Source organism: Natator depressus, chromosome 15 (assembly GCF_965152275.1).
Source record: "Natator depressus isolate rNatDep1 chromosome 15, rNatDep2.hap1, whole genome shotgun sequence".
Lineage (NCBI taxonomy): Eukaryota > Metazoa > Chordata > Testudines > Cheloniidae > Natator > Natator depressus.
Window position 1 is genome coordinate 15,716,740 of NC_134248.1, and position 21,459 is coordinate 15,738,198.

Here is a 21,459-nt window from a genome sequence, read left to right on the forward strand (position 1 = left end):
GATTCTGCATTACATAGCGGTGGAGGTGTAACTGGTTACAATACACTTTTTAAATAAATCTGGTACGTGAGCATCTGTGGGGTTGAACAAGAGAAATACTAATGTTTAAAACATTATTTTATTATAGAGAAAATAGAGAGAACAGTCCAAATCGAAGCTTCTACAGTAGAGATTGAGGAGCGAGGGGTGAAACTCCGTTTAACAGTAGTTGATACACCAGGATATGGCGATGCCATTAACAGCCAGGACTGGTATGTCTGTTTTAGCCACCGGGATGAATCTTTAAATCCATCTCTGCTTATGGTGTTATATGTATATGTTAATCCTAGTGTTTTGTTCTCTCCTTTTTATATGTATCTTGGTGATTCAGTGGATGGGAGTGGTCTTTGGAGAACAGTGTGTATTATTCCTGTATTTTGTGACATGCAAAGGGAAGCAACCACTTCATTGTTGTTTTTTTTAATAGCAATGTATTGTTATCTAGGGATCACAGTAGAGATTGTCTTCCTACTCCGTCCATATTTATTTGGAAAGAAAACACTTATAAAAATAGTCCGTAAATTTCTCATACTTTGTTCTTTTTCATAGGAATCTTCTTCCAAATAGTTTCTCTGATGTTTGGCAAATACAGAATCTGAAGTGTGGGAATGGAGGGACAGGGGAAAGGTGACAAATGTGGGGGGGTTGTAGAAGGAGGGTCAAGGGCTCCCTACGTTGAGAGAGGTGCTAGAAGGGAGCTGTAGCCATGTGGTTGAAACTGGTTTAGTTAATTAGCATTTAGCTTAGTTTTGGATTCTTATTTACCCAAATAACTTCAATGGCACTGGATTCATGTATAAATCAAGTTTGAGTAGAATATTTGTCCTTTATTTCCTGCCTCCCCACTGCAAAAACATCCCATAATAGATTAAAAAAAAAATCTCTGAATTATGGACCAAATTCTTTCCTGATGTGACTCTAGATGAAGTTGGTTGGAATTATACAGTCAAATTAATCTCTAGGATATAATTACAGTCATTTTGTAGTGATGTAAGTCTTTCTGTACAGCTTGCTAATTTAGACTTATGCATAGGGTCCTACAAAATTCATGGTCCATTTTGTTCAATTTCATGACCATAGGATTTTAAAAATTGTAAATTTCATGATTTCAGCTATTTAAATCTGAAATTCCGCTGTGTTGTAATTGTAGGGGTCCTGACCCAAAAAGGAATTGTGGGAGGGGTCGCAAGGTTATTGTAGTGGGGGTTGCGGTACTGCTACCCTTACTTCTGCAGCAGCACAGAAGTAAGGGTGGCAATACCATACTATGCCATCCTTACTTCTGCACTGCTGGTGGTGGCAGTGCTGCCTTCATAGCTGGGCTCCAAGCCACCAGCCACCACTCTCCTGTGCTGCCTTCAGAGCTGGGCAGCTGAAGTAAGGGTGGCAATATTTCAACCCCCTAAAATACCCTTGTGACCCCCCCCTTCAACTCCCTTTTGGGTCGGGACCCCCAATTTGAGAAATGCTGGTCTCCCCCATGAAATCTGTATAGTATAACGTAAAAGCACACACAAGACCAGATTTCATGTGGGGAGACCAGATTTCACGTCCGTGATGCATTTTTCATGGCTGTGAATTTGGTAGGGCGCTACTTACGCATTTTGATTAAGAAAGGAAGGATAGCTCCATTCTGTTTTTAAAGAAGGAAGACTACCCCTGTGGTAGCTGGGTTTTAAATAAAAATGCAATATACTGGCACTGGTGAGCGGCGTGCCAACTGGGGACTCTCAATTATTTATACATCCTATACAACTGGAGGCTAAGAATCCCTGGTAAAATTCATTTCTCTCAGCTATTTGTTTTTATTGTAAGGAAGCAGCACTAAACAGAGAAAAGTAACATTAAATAAGCAGATGACTTATTTACATATTATGCCACTGGAAATAAATAGTCATAAAATCAAGCTTTTGTGCAGGGGATAAACAGCTGATATAACTACAATTAACAAACACCGCATTTCAAAATCTTGTGGTGTACATCAGACAAAATTTGAGATAATGGTGAAGAATATTGTTGGCAAACGGGTTTATTTTTTCCTGTCTATGGAGTGCTTTGCAAGAAGACCACTCTGAAATGGGAGTGATTAGCTTCTTTTACCATGTCTCTTACATGTGCTTGAAATTCACTGGATGAAGGGTCAAAAGTGTGGTGGTAGCGGTAATTGTATCTTCAGCTTCCTTGTCCTCAGTCTATGTTGTTAAACTAATTAAAGCAGAAACTTCTGAATAACTGTAAAGTATCTTTTTGGACTGCAGTGCAGTCTTGCTCATTGTCAGTAATGTTGATTTGAGCTTCCTTTCGCTGGAATTAAGAGCTGTTAAGCCAGTGTATTGTGTTACAATGAGACCTTCCTGTTGATTGTGTTCTAATGCCCTTGTTTATTCTATTAAGATGTTTCTTAGAGACCTACATGTTCAGATTCTCCCCCGCCCCTCCTTTTCTCAGTGCAGGCTTTCTAAGCAAGCTAGTTCCATGGGGAGTCAGACACATCTGAATAACTTAGTATAAAATTCTGTACTAGGTTTCCAGTGTAAATTCTCAGAACTCAAGCAGTGACTTCAGAGTATATGATAGAAGCAATTTTCCTGCAAAATAGCACTTGTGTATCTTTTGGAAGATGTACACAGTGAATTCTCACGTCTAATTTTTTTTCCCTGTCCCCCATCCCTCCATAGTAAATTTTTAAAAATATGTCTTGTCCTATCTAGGGAGCGAGTGGCAAGGCAGCAGTTCTGCAGAAAAGGACCTAGGGGTTACAGTGGATGAGAAGCTGGATATGAGTCAACAGTGTGCCCTTGTTGCCAAGAAGGCTAACGGCATTTTGGGCTGTTTAAGTAGGAGCATTGCCAGCAGATCAAGGGACTTGATTATTCCCCTCTATTTGGCATTGGTGAGGCCTCATCTGGAGTACTGTGTCCAGTTTTGGGCCCCACATGCAAGAAGGATGTGGAAAAATTGGGGAGTGTCCAGCAGAGGGCAACAAAAATGATTAGGGGACTGGAGCACATGATTTATGAGGAGAGGCTGAGGGTACTGGGATTATTTAGACTGCAGAAGAGAAGAATTAGGGGGGATTTGATAACTGCTTTCAACTACCTGAAAGGGGGTTCCAAAGAGGATGGATCTAGACTGTTCTCAGTGGTAGCAGATGACAGAACAAGGAGTAATGGTTTCAAGTTGCAGTGGGGGAGGTTTCGGTTGGATATTAGGAACACCTTTTCCACTAGGAGGGTGGTGAAGCACTGGAATGGGTTACCTAGGGAGGTGGTGGAATCTCCTTCCTTAGAGATTTTTAAGGTCAGGCTTGACAAAGCCCTGTCTGGGATGATTTAGTTGGGGATTGGTCCTGCTTTGAGTAGGGTGTTGGACTAGATGACCTCTTGAGGTCCCTTCCAACCCTGATATTCTATGATTCTATGATCTAAGTACAGAATCTTTATAAATGGTTGTGCACACACACAAGGAAACAGTATCCTTTGTAGAAATAGCTCACAAACCACTTTGGCCATTAAAACTTGTTTCATTGTGACAGAAGGAGTGGTAGTCAGAGCACACAGGATGTCCCTTGGCCTTTTCAGAAAGTCTTCACTAGGGTAGCTAGTATTGAATGGTTGTATGAAATGCAATGAAAGTATTGAATGGTTGTATGAAATGCAATGAAAGTCAGCAAAGTAGCATGAGATTTCTGCCACATGGGAATATTAACATTCTAGCAATAATACACTGTATCTTCTTGACTAGGTATCCCACCCAACTGCCTCTGCTTTCTGCCCTTGGATTCACTGAAGGGACAAATTCAAGAGTTTGTATTTCAAAGAGCAAGACAGGGACATGTTGTATGTGTTTCCCATCCTAGGAGGAACAATGACAATTAGTGGGAGTTGGGAGGAGGTAGTCAGTGGACAGGAAAGGGCAGCCCTAGGAGGTGGGGGAAATGAATAAGAAAATAGATATTCTCCCACTTCTATAAATTTATTTCTGAAATGTGCATGTTAGTGTTGTTTGCAAAGCATTTTTAAACAGCTGTAAGAGGAGGTTGGATCTCAAGTAGGGTGGCATTCTTTTAGTCTAATGTAAACCTGTAGTTGGATGTGAATGACCATTCTGGTTCTGGAGTGTGGCATTGTTGTGGCTGCTGCTGCTACCAGTTGCTTGATTGAGGCATATCTGGATGATAACATGGGTCTTAGTGATGGAAGGTCAGGAATGCACAGCAGATCTGCTATGCAGAAGTGCATGGGAGACGTGGAGGAAACATGTAGCATCCCTCATCATAGAGGACATATGGGATTTTTGTAAGGAATATGAAGAGGATTTGGTGACACTTTATACAAAGGCTACATTTATAAAGTGTAAGTGTTTTAATAAATGATTAATTGTTACAGATTTAGTCCAATTGGTGCTTATAAAGTTGATTTATAACCATGTGTAGCACCTTCGACTGAAGTCCTTTTAACATCTATAATGCATGCTATTCATGCTTATGACATCTACTGTCACTTTGTAAACTATTGTAGGCGAAGTTGGTAGCACCACCTATACTTAAGGTTGCCTGACACTTCCTATTGTAAGTCCCTGTTTTCAGTTGCTTATAACTTTGCCAAATTGTAACCTTTCAGGCTGAGATTTTTCATTCCAGGGGTATGACTTAGGTTGAAGGCTTTGGAAAGTTTCAGCAAAAAGGGTTCATCCCTTTCCGAGAGCCAGATTAGGAAAAAATACATTGTTTTGCCCATGTTAAAAAAAACAAAAAAACAGCTGTAATAATTATTTTTGTTGTGAATCCATAGTGTCCTCCATACTTTTGAGCAGGGGCTTGAAATTTAGCAAGGGGGGTTGCCTTTTGTTGTTTCTGTGGGAAAAATTGCCCAAATTAGAAGTTACAAGCCTTTGAAAAATCGCAATCTGGGGAGGGAGATGGGTGTTGTAAGACAGAGTTGGGGAGAAGACTGGGTCTTGGACTGGGAGCCAGATATTAAGAGTGTTGGGGAAGAGAAGGGAGATGATGTTGGGTTGAGGAGCTGGAGGAGGAGAAGAGACAAGACTGGGACTGGATTTGCACAGGTTGGAGAGGACAAGACAGAGGTGGTCAGGCTTGGGGGTTACAGAGCATAAGGGTTTGCAACTACTACAGATCACTTTCCTCCAGAACCTGGGGTGGAACCCAAGATTTCTGATTCTGGTGTCATCAAATGTCTGTGAAGCCCTCTGGCAAAGCATATATCTCACCTTCATCTAGTTACTGGTCTACATAGAGGATGCCACTTTACTACTGCTGCTAGTTACTCCATTAGCTCAAGTGGCAGAGGTCTGTGCTGTGGATCTAAAAACTCCAACTCTGGTGATGACCCATGTGATCATATGATGGAGTGTATTTTCTTTAGTTTGCTATTTTAGAAACCTCGGGAGGTACATACAAAAAACTTTGTTGGAAGAACATTAAGATTGGAAAGTCAAGCTCTCAAAAGTTAGGAAGGTCCAGGATTAACACCTGTGGAACCTTAATCTAACTCCGTTGTACAAATTCATTGATAGTCTTTGATCACATTCTGGTTTAACTTATATGAACTTTAATGATATATGCACACACAAATGAGGATAAAACGAACTACTGAACAGCTGTGCATTCAGTGAGCACAATTCATCCTGTGCACTCAATGCAGCAGGCCCCTGGTGGGAAAAAACTGTGATAATGCATATGCTCTAGGGGAGTGAATGAAGGTTGTAGACAGTCTTAATTCTGGCACTTCCTAACTTTTGAGTGCTTCACTTTGGAACCTTAAGACTCTTTTTAACATTGTTTTTTGTGTGTAATTTATAAATATATCCTTAATCTGAAGTGTGACAGAGGATTCTTTATGACAGTTTCAGAATCCTGACAAGACAAGGGTGCTCTAGTTCCTAAACATAACTAAATGCAGCCTTTGCAGCTTATTGCACTGCATGCAGTCTCCCTCAGTCCTGGCTTGGACTAGGCAGTCATCAAAGGGGCTGCTGACAACAACACAGCGACCCAACTCACTTGTTAGATACAGGTATTCAGTATATTTTCTTTGTTTCATCTTTGTCCCAGTGTGACAGGTCACTTTTCAGTAGAGCTTATCAGTTCTGTTGTTCCTGGCTTTTGTGAGGCTGAATTTGTGGTTTTTGGCAGCTCAGGTTTATTTTTCATTTTTCCCGAATGAACTCTTTAAAGTAATAATTTCGTTGTTTGCCGTTATGGTACATAGTACAGGATATGCTGTCTTCTAAGTAAAATGATATCATAGTGGTGCAAAGCCAGGTGTTTCCCGGAAATCAGAAGGTGCCATACACTAATGCCACGTTTATAGGAAAAATTACAGCAGTTAGGACTATAAAACTGCACGTAAATGAATTACATTGCCAGAGAAACTTGTAACTAGGGGTGTGTTCCCATTGTTTGTACTGTACTTGGTTTCTGTTCTAATATTCATGTCTCTTCAATCTCATTATCTTTCACCAGCTAAAGGGAGTTTTGTTTAAAAGATCAACAGCAACATAAAATGTATTGTCCTCTTTCAACATGTCTGGGTACTACAAATGCTAGAACTTAAAAATGAGTTTTAGCAAGCAAATACTGAAGTTTCACAAAAGTAATTTTTTAAGACACTCCTCTGCTCTTTTAAGGTTAGGCTTGACAAAGCCCTGGCTGGGATGATTTAGTTGGGCATTGGTCCTGCTTTGAGCAGGGGGTTGGGCTAGATGACCTCCTGAGGTGCCTTCCAACCCTGATATTTTATGATTCTGTACTTTCTTTCTTTCTTTCTTTCTTTCTTTCTTTCTTTCTTTCTTTCTTTCTTTCTTTCTTTCTTTCCCTACAACAAAATATATAACCAGTGAAGTACAAATGAGAGAGACAATAGAAATATACATGTTAATTCTGTTACTAATATCACTGACCTATAGAAGGTATCAGTTTACAGATGGGTTCTCCGTGGATTGTGCAAGAAAGGAGACGCCTACATCTTCCATGTATTTCCAGGTCACTGTGGTTTCAGTTTTGAAGGTGTATCACAGTATACTGGAGGCGTCTCTTCTGCTTGCATTTCAATACAAACCTGAAACTCCTATTGTAACCTAGGTTTTACAGTAACATAAATAATAAGACATTCAAGAAATGCCCATCAAATGCCAGGTAAACAGATATGTATGAGAGTTAATCAGTAAATCAAAAAGCTTAAAACTTGCTAATAATTCTATTTCTGTGTGTATAAAAACGTGACTGAGCTGGCGGGGGGAGAATGCTCTCAATGAGAAGTCTGTCTTGGCCCTGGTTACTTCCAGTCCCTCATATCATGTTTTAGGTTGTTATAATGATATTTTCAGGCTTAAGGTTAGATGTCACTCTTCAACAATTCAGAAAACTTTTTCTGTGGATGTTAGTTCTATCTAGGGATGTAAATACCGTTTAAAAATTTAACCGTTTAAACAATTACAAATATGTCATTTAAATGGTTAATTGATTAAGTGGTTGGGGTCGATCCCACTGGCCGGTGCGGCTGAGGCTGATGGGACTGGGGCTGCTCCAGCTGGGCCCCCTCCAGCCCGGAGTTAACAGTTAAGGTGGGTTAATGGGCAAGACTATTGCTTACCAGTTAACCTTTTACATCCCTAATTATATCCCTTATGCTTGTTTGTTATAGCTAAGACATGTAGACCGAGATGATCTCTTCTGCTTCTGTGAGCAAAAGGGAATAAAAATGTTCGGGTGATAGTTGAGGACAGCACCATCTTGACAGTGTCATTCTGTCCCTCTTTCTCCTAAGTCAGAGTTGAAGCTCTATATGAGGGTAAGGCAGACAGTGAAAGGGGATATGCCCTGGGGCTATTCTTCTGGATGACCTGAATGAAGTTAGAATCCCTTTGTACCAACACTTGCACAGCTATACCAGATTTGCCAGTGGTAGCAAAATGTCCTTCCAAGAGGTGGAACGGGCTAAGAGGGCTGTGTACAAAGGCTATACCTCACCACAGATTCTGTGCCTTCAGTCTTATCAGATGCTCAGGATCCTCAGGGTTGAAAGCAAGAAAACCTCCCTGTTACAGTCTACATTTGCAACAGGCAATGATTGTCTAACCCCCACTCTTTTGCCCTCCCCCAACTTGCTGTCCACCTTCATTCTCCTTATACTTAACTTCTCCCTCCCTTTGTCTCTCCCTGCTTTCTCACTGTTGTCTTCCTTTCTAACTCCTCGAACCCCACCTCCCACTCCCCCTTCAACAACAGAAAAATCACATTTAAAGTTAATCTAAGTGGGGAAAAAGTGAATGGTAAATTTAAAATGTATCCATGACACAAAGTATCTGCTTAATCTTATGTTTGTATCCTCTGGGCTCCCTTGCCTCTCTCCCCTCTCTTCATTGTTTGTTGCTGTCACACCAAACTTATTTAAATTGTTAACACTTGGGAGCAAGGAATGTCTTTTCTTTTTTCTTTTCTTTTTTCTTTTCTTTTTTCTTTTCTTTTTTCTTTTCTTTTTTCTTTTCTTTTTTTTCTTTTTTCTTTTCTTTTTTTTTTTCTTTTTTTTGTGAGGCATCTAGTACACATTGGGGTGTTCAGAAACAACAAATCTGCTTGGTAGTACATGCATCTTTTTTTTTTTTTTAAAAAGCCATAATTTTATTTTTCACCCACTGTTTGTGATATCAGTTAACATATCAGACGTAGGTTGACATTCCATTACTTCCTTCCAATGCATATTTTAAATTGCCTTGAGATAAGTATGAATTTACCAACATAAGGATTGTGGCAAAAATAGCTTAATAAATCACATGATGTTTGAGCACACGTCTTTCAAATATATTTAGACTGAATTCAAGCAGACTAAAATACCAGAATTTTTATAGGTAACTATAGAAACCTGATTCTAAGGTCAGGGTTGTCAAACTGCTAATCAAGAGGATATCCTGGCTATGCCATTTGTCAGCGGGTTTAAAACAAACAAACAAAAAAACCCACCCTATGTTCCTGTCTTTGTCTTGTCTCACCATTGAGTTTGTCTCTGAACTTGCCGTTAACCTTTTCACCCAACAGAAGTGAATTTAAAGTTGCTCCAGAGATAAGTAGTTAGGGGGCAGGCTGTTGTGTATCACACACACTGAACAGTTTTTAAAATTCATCGTCAAAAAAGTGCTCCACAAGAGACAGTATTAGGAAACTTTTTTCAGAATAGCAGCCGTGTTAGTCTGTATTCGCAAAAAGAAAAGGAGTACTTGTGGCACCTTAGAGACTAACCAATTTATTTGAGCATAAGCTTTCGTGAGCTACATGCATCCGATGAAGTGAGCTGTAGCTCACAAAAGCTTCTGCTCAAATAAATTGGTTAGTCTCTAAGGTGCCACAAGTCCTCCTTTTCTTATTAGGAAACTGAATCCTTCTATTCAGAAGGGTTAATCAGAGCACACATTCCTTCTTTGCTCCTCCCTTCGCTGTCACAAATTATTAAAAACCAAAAACATAGAGCCGGTATAAGAAGCCTCTGTTTCTTCCTACCACAGCTTCAAAACAATCATCCATTATATTGACAATCAGTTTGAAAGATACCTTCACGACGAGAGTGGTCTGAACAGGCGCCACATTATAGACAACAGAGTCCACTGCTGTTTTTACTTCATATCACCCTTTGGGCATGGGTAAGAAAATAAATACTTATATTTTAGGGTGTTTTATCCTTAGCGTGCATTTGGTAACTTCCCCGTCTTGGAGACTAACCTTCATGTTAATGGAGTTACTTCCCAAGTTGTCAGTTAGCCAACTCAATTAAAACAGGCTTTGGGTTTAATGACCTCCTCCTGCTTTGTCTTATTCCGGTAGGAATTTAATACGGAGGAGTAAATATTCTCAGAAACACAAAAGCTGGTAATATGCATATTATTGAGATGGAAACTTTAATTACAATTCAACCCTTACATGAGCAGCTCAATAGATAAGTGCTCCAAGTCATTTAAAGTTACAGGACAGATTGTTTACATAGATACCTTGAATTAAGGGCTACTTATATATTGTTAGTACAAGTGCAATAATCCTGATACTTGCCACTTAATATGTATGTTTAATAGTCCCTTAGGTTTAATTTGTTTTTGTTGTATTTTTTTCCTACTTGTAGGCTGAAGCCTTTAGATGTAGAGTTCATGAAAGCTCTTCATGGAAAAGTCAACATTGTCCCTGTGATTGCCAAGGCTGACACTCTGACACTGAAGGAGAGAGAGAGGCTGAAGAGAAGGGTAAATATAACACCCAAGTGTCAGAAAAATGTGGACCAGCACAGGGCTGGAGCCAGATAAAAATAAACCCAGGTTGAACACCATTAGCTGAATCACAGAACATTTCAGACATAGGACCGAACTGTCACCTAGTGTAAATCAGCTCCACTGAAGTCATTGGCACTACACTAAATTACCCCAGATGAGCATCTGGCCCACAGTGTAGAAATGATCAAGGGGAAGTGTGTGTCCCCCAAAAGGTTATTGCAGCACTTCCCTGTGATTTTAAAGTGTGTTATCAAGATGTGTTCTCTAACCTCATTGCTATTAAAAGAAGCATGTCTCCCTGCATCAGTTTTTAATAGGACACTTATTTGTTTGCATGAATGTCAGGATGTACTTAGGGCTGTACTGGAGAAGGAAGTTTTCCAGACAGAGCTGATGATGTAAATCTTTCAGTGTTCAAAGATTTACCTACCTTATTTAATACTGTTTGCCAAGACTTTCCAAGAGTTGATTTTCCAGCCAGTAGGCTGCTAGGGTATGTTTTACAGTGCCATAGTTTGATTAGAAAGCTCCTAAAAACATACAAAAAAATTCAGGAGAATTTTTGCTCCTTGTGTAGTTGGGAACACTGGCATTTTGAGCATCTATATGAATGTTTTCCAGGACTCCTTCAGAATGGGTTCTGGATCTTTTTTTCCAGGTTTTTTGGTTTTATCTGTTTTCTCTGTAAGATGGACCAAGGGTTTGTCTTGACTAGAAAAAGTGGTTAAGTTTAGGTCAGGCTTAACTAGCACATGTTAGCTAAATCCAACGACTATTCCTTGTCACTACAAACCCCAAACCGTTGATGGGGAGAGAGAGAGAGAGTCTCACAAAATGGCCTGTCATAGCACTGTACTCTCCATAAATCTAGGTAGCCAGATTTGCTTTTAATTAAAGTAAAAAGGAAACTTGTGGGGAGAAGTCTTGTCTAAGCCTTTGGACTTTTAAATACTATAGTTTTGTAGAAAAAAACAAACCAACCCTCTAAGACATATCTGGTTGTACGACTTACACCAGCGTTAGCCCTGCTTGTGTGCACTAGGGGTGGCTGGTGAGTGAGAGGAGTTTATTATCTGTTTAGTGTGTTCCTTTGGGAGCTTTCTTTTTATGTAAACGATATTTGATCTTTAAACTAATTTGACTTTTCAGCATGTTTACCCTGGCCCATTAGATGAGCTCTGTGGAGCCAATTTTCGGGCATCGTCACCTGAGTTAAAGTTTCCACTTCTGCATTTGGCAGCAGGCTGAGTGCTTAAGGAGTTAAAATTTGGGTGCCCAAATACAGATTTGGGTGTGTAATGTTAAAGTATTCTTTGAAATTACAAAGTAGATTCAATGCTAAAATGATTATTCTGCTCCCATTTATATTTCAACTGAAATTTAAACTGACATAAAAGCAGAGGTTCTGCATGCATGCCCCTTTCTCCAAAAGCAACAACTCTCTTTTTAAACATAGCTGGATGTATGCCAACCAGGTTTCAGTAGTTGCTAGGACTGTCATTCAGTCATTGCTGTCAGTATCCTGGATTGAACATCCTCTCTTTATAGCACTCCTTTCCTCTACTGTTTGGTGATCTCGCTTTAGTGTCCAGCATCACATAGCATGCATATGATGTGGCATTCATTATGAGGTAATGGCAGAGAGGGTATTACCAGCAGCGGTTGCAGTGAAATACAGACAGCAAGCAAACCTATTTCCTGATCTTCCTTAAATTGGATTGCATGGCTTTCAGCATAACCCCTAAGTGACGTTAGATTGAGGTTTCGCGGTAAATATATATTTTATTGCAATACTGGCAAATAGAGGCAAGTCCTAGCACAACTATCCTATATTGAATGGATGTAAATTAATGAAACCTCACTTGATCATATTCCTTTCACATCAATCTAAATATAATTCCAACTTCCCAGTTTGTAGCATAACATAGTTTTAATAAACAAATCTTATAAAATACCCTTGATTTATATTGAAGGGCATTGTTATTACAGCAATGTCTTGTCTTACCATAAAAACATAAGAGGCACCTAAACTGTTGCCAGTTATGGTGTGGTTAAGAAGATAAACAACTTTTAATTATTTTTGGTCTACTGGCAAAGGTCAGTACAAATGGTTTAACTAAGTAAAATGTGTAATGTGGTTCCAAAGCTTTGAAAGTCTAGCTAGTGTATATTGTTCTAACTAAAAGCATCTCAGTTACAAAATCTCTTATCAGGAATAAGAATCAAAATTTGCCTTTGCTGGAGCGGCTTTGATATTGTTTTAGATGTCTCTGCCATTTGGCGATTAATCTAAGGTAGTGTTTTTGTTTTGCTTCTTTGAACCAAGCTAAAAGATCAGTTGTGGTGCTTGTGAAGGAAACCCAGCTTGGAGTAATTCCTGTTTTGTCTTGCTGGAATTCAAAGTTGTGGTTTTTTTTTTTTTTTTTTAAGAAACTCTTGAGTGGGAAGAACTGCAAGGCGGTTTCACAAGCTGTGCCATGCAAAGCCAGTAAGGAAACCTGCTCAAAAGAATGATTTCATGAGAGGGGAACTAGTATTTTGACTTCTTAAATTTCCCATGGGAATGCTAATCTGTAGGAACACAGAACCCCCTGAGGCCAATAAAACTGAGATTTCAAGACGCAAAATGCTGTTTCATTGTTGAAACCATAAAATACAGTTTGTTTTTATTGCAATTCTTTTTCCTCCCAGGAAAGCACTAGGTTTAACAGCTGTAATATATTCTAGCACCCCTTGTTGCTGGCTTTCCCTCTATTGTTTCAGCTGCATTTTTATCTCTCAAATCTCACTCAGGCTAAATGTGCTTTCTTTTTCCATGCATCTACGTAGAAGCAGCGAACTGCAATACTGCTTCACCTATACCAGCTGTTCATGTCTCATCGTTAGGGGATACTGTAAACTCCAATAAATTGTTGGGTTGCATTCTGCAAAACAGTACTAACCTCTAGATTGATATGGCTCCAAGCTAGTATCCTTTGCTGTTATATATGTATTGTCTTCAGTTGAAATGGGGTTAACGTTTCCCCATCAAAATGTTTTTCCTCTTAACTAGTTGCTCTGTTGTTGTGGACTTGAGCTAGTTTTGATTCTTAAAATGAAATTTACTTAAAATCCCCCTTTCTAATAAAAAATAAATAAAATAATTGAAAGCTGTACTTCAATTTTTCTAAACTAACGTTACTTCCAAATTTGAAACCCAAGACATAACCCTTTAGATATTCAGATTCTGTTATTAAAATGTGGCATATAGTTTATTTGGCATATTTTTTTCTTCTAAAAGTGTGGAAGGTTGCAGGTATGGGGACCTTCATGTAGGTACTACAGAGCAGCTGTGACTTTGGGTTCATTATATTTTACATTGAAAATGATGGTTTACACTCTGCACAGGAAGGAAAGATCCTAGGAATAGGGATGGTACATACACAAGGGTCACTCTTGTATGTGTTCCCTTAGCCCCCACCCTGGATTAACAAAAGGCTTAAAAGTCATTTAAACTTGGATTATACAAACTGTAGAATGGGAGAGTTTCTCCTATAACAGATTTATTGGGTACGATTATAACAGAAACTCATAGGAACAAATGATATTGATGCAGGCTCCATAGCAAGCTCTCTTGTGGACTCAGTAGCTGCATCTATACTAGCTAATTTAGTACCTATTTCAACACTGGTGCAGTTACATCAGTGCTAATTAAAGTGTAAGCACTTATGTGGACAGGACTTCAGTGCCTTTACCACTGTGTTGTGAAAACTTGCTTTCTTGACGTGGAGGCCTTAGCCTGGTCTACACTAGGGCTTTAACCATTGGAGTTGCACTGCTATTTTAAACAGACACTGACTTGCTAGTGTAGCTGCAGCCACTGGAATACCAGAGGGGTGGTTTCTACAGTCACAGTTCCTGGGTTGTCTGGAGCATCCAAGATAACTTTGAAGATGGAATGCTGACTTTCCACCGAAGAGCTAAATGTTCTTTCCAGTGATGCTAAGAACAGCCACACTTCCTTTTATCTGAACAGAATCTCCTCAATGTTATAGAAGGAGGAAATTCTCATTTCAGGCTTTTTTTTTTTAATAGTTTATGGGATCACAGTGGAAGTGTTCTCCTCTGTTTTGAAGGGAAAATTAAATATCACCTTTTGACACTGCCAGAGGTCTAGAGTTAAACTAGCTGTTTACCCCTGCAGTGATTTCATTAGGAAAAGTATGTATACAGAAGTACAGATTAGTGTTTGTTAATCCCAGACATTAGTTACAATAAGGAGAATTGTGTGAGGATAACTTTCACTGTTAAAATAGAGAAAGAAAGTAATTCGAAATCCTCTAAGTGGGACATGGACTTAATTACAGTTACAGATTAGGTGATATAAAACTTAATTTAGCATTTTTTCCATTTTTGAATATATAGCATATAAAATATATAATGGATGCACACATTATGATCTGTGCTTGCTATTTTTTGAAGCTGTGAGTAATGAATATCTCCTCAAAATCCACTTCTGGTCCTTGCTTTTTACCATTGACTGTTACTTGTGTGTTGTCTGCTCCTGCTTCCCAGACAGAGGCAGGGCAGTACGTATACATTCCAACTGTGTTAATGATTTGCTTGTTCTATAGGTAATATTATTTTTAACTTCTTGCTGTCTCTTCAATACCCCTGTTCTTTGTTGGTGTTTAAGACCTATGTTTATCTTTGATTGTAAACTCTCTGAGGCAGGTGCCATGTCTCTCTTAATCTCGGTAAAGATGTATGCAAGAATATAGTGCTATTTTTTGTTAATAAGCTTAATATCCATAGCAAGTGATGATTCCAACTTTAGCATGTTAATAAACTGAATTCTTTGAAGTTAAGTTCAAATCCATTGATTAAGCGCCTGGTAACAGCAGGATGTTTTTTTTTTTTTTAAATTAAAACTTCGAATTCAGTGAACTGTCACCATATAAACTACTGAATTTAGAAGCTATTTGAATCAGCTTGTTTACATTTAAGCTTAATTATTTTATTTGGGTGCCAGCATGACATAAACATACAGTAAAATGAGCTTGAAAATATCTCACCATGCACTTTGATATCCCAAATCTACATCTCCTTGAGTAATGGGGACATAGGTGGCAGAGCTGTCATTCATATTTAACCATTTGTAATTTTGTAGCCCGTGGCTTTTTAAAATTGTAAATAATTCCGTGAAAGTTAATTTCAGAAACTCTTTCAGTTTATTTCTGACACTCTGCATCAGTGTGTGTTTCCTATCCTGCTCAAAAAGAGAACCTACATTAATTAACAAAGCCCTTCAGTGCTTTCAAGTATGGAGACATAATTTTGTCAGGCTAAAATGAAATTTGTGTGAGAAAGTCCTACAAAGCCTAATATGGATTTCCTCCAGACTTCTCAAGATTGTGTAATTATTTCCCAATTGGTAGTTTCCTATACCTCAAACTACTGCTCTCTAAATGGACACTTACCTATTTTTGTGCCGTCCTTCTTAAGCTATTTGTGGACTGAAAGTCCAGGTAGCCTCCATTTAGTGATGGGAGATAAAATGTGAAAATACAGTTTTAAGGTAGAGACTAGGTGGGTGAGGATATTACCTCACCCCCCTTGTCTCTCTTAATATCCTGGGACCACGGCTACAACAACACTGTATCACAATGGAAGTTTTGAGGTAGAAGCAGATTCCCAATGAAGCTAAAACAGTTTCAGGTAATCACCAGGTGGGTAAGTATACAAAACCAAAGACCAAATGTAAATTGTTTTAATGACTTACTTAGTTGCTTGGTCAAGCTATTTAAGAGTAGGAAACATACTCTGGATTTCCTGTTCTGGGGATAAGAGAATTTGGATGGCAGACCTGTACATCAAAGATATCTACTTAAAACCTATAGTGGATCTCTAACCAGATAGAAACTTGATTGTTATCTTTCTCTTTCCAATTTGTGCACCTCCTGTGGCCGCGTGCGTGCCCCCCCCCCCCCAATTCTTCAGGTTCTGGATGAGATTGCTGAGCATGGCATTAGGATTTACCAGTTGCCTGATGCAGATTCTGATGAAGATGAGGAGTTCAAAGAACAGACCAGGGTTCTGAAGGTGAGTTCTTCACCTGATATTTGAAAAGACTGATCATTTTATTTTAACTAGTTTTTATAAAGCTACAGGATTCTTACAGATATTATATTCAGTTATAATGTATTTGTTGAAAATTTGTGACTTTATTCTCTCAGAACTGAATGATAGTCCTCCTTAGACCCAAATATTACATGAACTGCTTCCATGCAGCTGTAGTAAAACACTTCAGTCTTGACCTTGCAAGTACTCCCTTTGATTCTAGTCTTGGATTCTCTGAAGTCCCGTGGTGCTCGATTTTGACTTTTTAAAATGTAGGCAGATGTCCACTAGATGCTAGAATGAGATGCTAATCCTCTCTGACTTAATCCAGAATTTGAAATAAGATCAGAGGAGAGCGAGGCAAAGGTATCTGACTGTCATACTTCACTTCTTGCCTCTCACAAAACTAAATCAGTAATGAAGATCTCAATTTATTTCAGTCACTCATGTCTGTGCTACAGGTATCATTGCATAAACACTTTACAGTGTGCCTTAAACTGTGAATGTCTCTAGCTATCTGTTATCCATCATCCTAACTCTCTATTCTGTTTTTCAACTGTAACTGGCAAATTTCCATGGGCTATTTATGTTAGATGACAGGCCACGCCTGACCTGTGCTTCAACAAAAGCAAAAAGCTCCTAAAATAATAAGAGTTCTAACTGAAAACAAAAAAACCAACAACCTGTAAATAATTTTCCTTTACACAGGTGTGAAGACAAAACTGATCACAACAAGGTTACAGTTATTAATACTGAGGAGTTATGTACAGCATAGGGTATAGGATTAGGCAATGTTCTGTTCTCTGATGCTAATGGGTTTAGTCACATTGGTTTGGTAACTTTTTTTTGTCTTTTCCCTTCAATACTGAAATGTATTTCTATGCTTCTCGAGAACTTATGTTGCTTTTGCTCTGTTGTCTCGTCTAGGCTAGCATTCCCTTTGCTGTTATTGGGTCGAACCAACTTATTGAGGTGAAAGGAAAAAAAATCCGAGGTCGCCTTTACCCTTGGGGAGTGGTTGAGGTTGAGAATCCAGAGCACAATGACTTCCTTAAATTGCGCACAATGCTGGTGTAAGTAAAGGCATGTGTTTAATCTTTGGCATTATGTATCTGTTGAATCAGGAGGTGCCCTTGATGGATTTTTTTTTTTCATTTATGTACACAGACTTCATTTCATTCTAGCCATATTACTTTTGCTTTCTCTATTTTTGGATTCATTTGCCTATAGCAAGGAACAATGATGTACAAAATGCAGCCTGTACATTTAACTGTGTGATGATTACAAGTAAGTATATGTGATGACTTCTTTGCCGCTTACTTCCCTGTGATGGGTTTTTTAAAAAATGCTGTTTGTATTAACTTTAAGAGTTGATCGGTTATCTGTAGCATCCTTGCTTGGGCCTAATTAAGCTACTAGTAAAATTTGGAGCATAAAGAAAATTTTTCACAGGTCAAGACTGCTTATGGTATACCATGGAGTTTAAGTCTACTTAGACTGATGTTTCACTTTTTTGCTTCTTTCCATGCGGTGTAGTTTAAGGATGTTTTAAGATGTTCATTGGCATCTTTATAATACCTAAAGATTCCTGTAGCAGACGTAGACCATTGTCCTGCACATGGCTCCTTGGGTGTGCAAGTGTCCACCTGTGCAGAAGAGCTAGTGGGACTGAGGCCTAAGGGCCTCCAGGCTTTATCTCAGTACAAATTACAAATACGAATCATAGCCCATGACAGTGCGTTTGGATTTATCATTGTTAATATTGTCATTTTATAAAGGAATTGTTGCATCTGTTTAATTCAGATAGCATAATAATAGTATAACCACCCCCTCACCTCACTCCATGAATTATATGTCACCAAATGCTTTTTCACAAAGACTCTTGGCATAAGAGATTCTCTTATTTGATCATATTGTCATCATCTTAGATGGGCACTTATGGGGCTAAGGTCAATCCAAATTCATATTGGACATAACTAGCACTCTCTGCTCAGTGGAGGTCCAGTAATGGAATAGCGCAGGGCTATTGAAGGTATGGATTAAGTTGCTTTGGCATAGCTGCACATAAGGGGGAGCTTGCACATCACCTGCACTAGACAGGTCTGAAGCCAATGTTGTTCTTCCCTTGCTTTCAGTGCTAAATTTGGTCAGAAAGCTTTTAAGTGTTTGTTGTCTTCAGTGAGAGAGTGGTCTACAGTTTGACTCACATTAGGCTGACAGCTATGCTGTTACATCTTTGTGATGAATGATGGCAGTGTGCTTTAAAATTAACCTGTTACAACTTCTTTCTTGTTTGGTAGCACTTACTTAGGAGTGTACTCATGGAGAATCATTCTCTCCTTTCTTCCCGTTCACTGATCTGTACTGCTGTGCTTAGTTTATTTCCACATCCTCAAAAACTTCACCCTTGTTTGCTGTGATTGTATAGTGTATACATTGTATAGTGTTCACTTGTATCACTCTGTCTTTTTATATCCCTCATGCGCTGATGGGTCAGAGTGTAACTTGTAAGTTTGAGGGTTTCTTTTAGGTAGAGTGTTGCAGCAGGAAGACGAAACTTTTCTCATTGATTTGTATTTTTAAAATACGCTAAAGATAGAGGTCAGGATAGACTAAGTCTTAAGCCCTGACAATCTAGAAAGTGCCACTTAAATACAGTAAACCCGATTTATGACTATACCTTGTATGTATAATTTAGCTATGTAACTTTTTTAAATGGAAGTTTATTATGGTAACTTTCTGTTACTGGAAATTCAGTTTCAGTGCAGAGTCCTGGTGCAGTAAGTAGAGCCTCTGCTAGTCAGAGATCGCCCTCTGGTGGTCAGCTTTGATGTATGTTCTTCTGAGAGTTGAAAGTTCTTGGAGATTGCTAAGGAGCTCTACCTAGTCTGAAGTTATAAACTGTATTTTAGGACATAGTTTCTAAAATATCTCTTGAATACTAACATAAGGCAAAGGCAAGGGTTACTACAATTTGGAGATTACTGCAAACAACTCCTCTGAAGTAGTGGACAATGATGGACAGCAGAATTTTTCTTGTTTTTGAAGGTAATTATCGGGAAGAGAGAAATTTAAGCCCCATTTAAAAAAAAACAACAAAAAAACCATGGTGTGGGTATTAATGTTCCAGTTACTTTGTGGGTGGAGGACTTGGCCTTTGTTTCTATCTAGGATTTAGTCCCAAATAAATATAGTGATTTTTGTAATAGAAACCGTGAATTGAAGAGGGTGATTAACGGTTTGGCAAAAAATGTAAAATATTATTCCTTTACCTGTTCCAGAACACACATGCAAGACCTGCAGGAAGTGACTCAAGATTTGCACTATGAGAACTTCCGATCAGAGAGATTAAAACGCACGGGCAAGTGAGTATGAGCTCCTTTGGGCTTTGCTTCTGTTGATTCTGTCATTTTTCACTTGTGCTATTGGACAGATTCTCTTTCCCTGCCATTCTCTCCCTTTAGATCACCATTCTTTTCTGAGATGCAGCACTGAAATGCACCATTAGAGAATTTGTGGAAATAACTTTAACAGGGATCATTTAATAAAGAATGACAGCTAGGTAAATACCACAGCTACAAATTACTGGCTTGGTTGGTTCCATTTGCGTACCCTTTCTCCTTCCTCCTCCCCTCATTTTTAATCTAAAAATGCGTAGAGAAACAGTGGATAGTAAATATGGTGGGGGTTCCCCCCTTTAATAGTCCCTATAAAAATAATAAGCGTAAGGAACTGGGGTATTAAATGGAGACCCAGCCTGTGAAGCTCAGGATGGATGGTGTTTCACTTTTTAAGTGTAAGACTGACACATTGGCCAAGGGTTTGTGGAATGTATTTTCTTTAAGCTTTCTATTTTACTTTGCCTTGTTCAGTAATAATTGGATATACAGCTAGATAGACATGCTTAGCTTGAATAGACTTCCTTTCCACGTTTCCTTATTTCAGTTTAGCATGTTTCATTACCATTCTTTAATTAAACCCATTTGATATCACTTTCTTTATTTGTCATAAATTTTTGTGTCCTTCACAAGCTTCGTTTCTTTCTAGTATGAGGAACATATCTGTTGGCGTCGCATCTTCCTGATGACAGACAACCTATTCCTCTCCCAGCTTTACTTTGAAATGCTTATTAATTACCAAACATTTATTTTCAAAAAGAAAGAAAATTGACATCATTGTATCTATGCCATAGCTTTGTTTTATTACTGCAGTGGTACCATGGAGGGATGGCAAAGAAAATGTCTCAATTGCAGTAAATGAAAGAACAAGGCATGAGAGTGCAGGAAACACCTTTTATGAAACAGTAGGAGAAAGAGAAGATGGGAGTGAGAAATCTAGTTGGGAAGAAATTTGAAGGAGCTAGACAATATAATGTGCTGCTTAGTATAGCTTCTTAAAGCAACAAGACTTTCTCATCCATTCCCTTGTAAGAAAGCATGCAGTCAATCTTGTTCTCTCTGTATGGCCCAAACTGTCAGCCGTGAATCTGTTCTCAGAGATTGTGTGTACTTTTTCTCTTCCATGTCTGTCTTATGCTTTCCTTTTCCATGCCTACACTGTATGATGTGTAAAAAGAAGAGGACGACTTGTGGCACCTTAGAGACTAACAAATTTATTTGAGCATAAGCTTTCGTGAGCTACAGCTCACTTCAGAATGCATCCGATGAAGTGAGCTGTAGCTCACGAAAGCTTATGCTCAAATAAATTTGTTAGTCTCTAAGGTGCCACAAGTTGTCCTCTTCTTTTTGCGGATACAGACTAACACGGCAGCTACTCTGAAACCTGTATGATGTATGTTTGTGTTTGGTAGGCCTGTTGAAGAAGAAGTTGTAGACAAGGATAGAATCCTCCAGCAGAAAGAGGCTGAGGTAAGGATGCATTGTAACAAATTTCTCTTTTGATTCATTACAAAACCTGTAATTAAATGATACATATATCCATATCTGTATGATATATCAGTAGAGATCTCCTACTGTAGGAAAAATTAGTATTTGTGCAGTAAAACAGTGAAATTGAATATTTAGACTGGCTGCAGAATAGTTTTCT

At 38.7% G+C, this 21,459-nt stretch overlaps 1 protein-coding gene across 2 annotated transcripts in view; it reads left to right on the plus strand.

Moving 5' to 3' along the window:
* LOC141999577 (septin-2) overlaps positions 1–21,459 on the plus strand; it is a 95,530-nt gene that overhangs the window by 46,799 nt on the left and 27,272 nt on the right. For both annotated transcript variants that reach the window (XM_074973144.1, XM_074973142.1), the window contains exons 5-11: positions 128–251; positions 9,562–9,696; positions 10,170–10,287; positions 16,294–16,395; positions 17,341–17,486; positions 19,695–19,778; positions 21,224–21,281. In XM_074973144.1, coding sequence (XP_074829245.1) covers positions 128–251; positions 9,562–9,696; positions 10,170–10,287; positions 16,294–16,395; positions 17,341–17,486; positions 19,695–19,778; positions 21,224–21,281 — 767 coding nt within the window. The remainder of the gene's footprint in view (positions 1–127; positions 252–9,561; positions 9,697–10,169; positions 10,288–16,293; positions 16,396–17,340; positions 17,487–19,694; positions 19,779–21,223; positions 21,282–21,459) is intronic.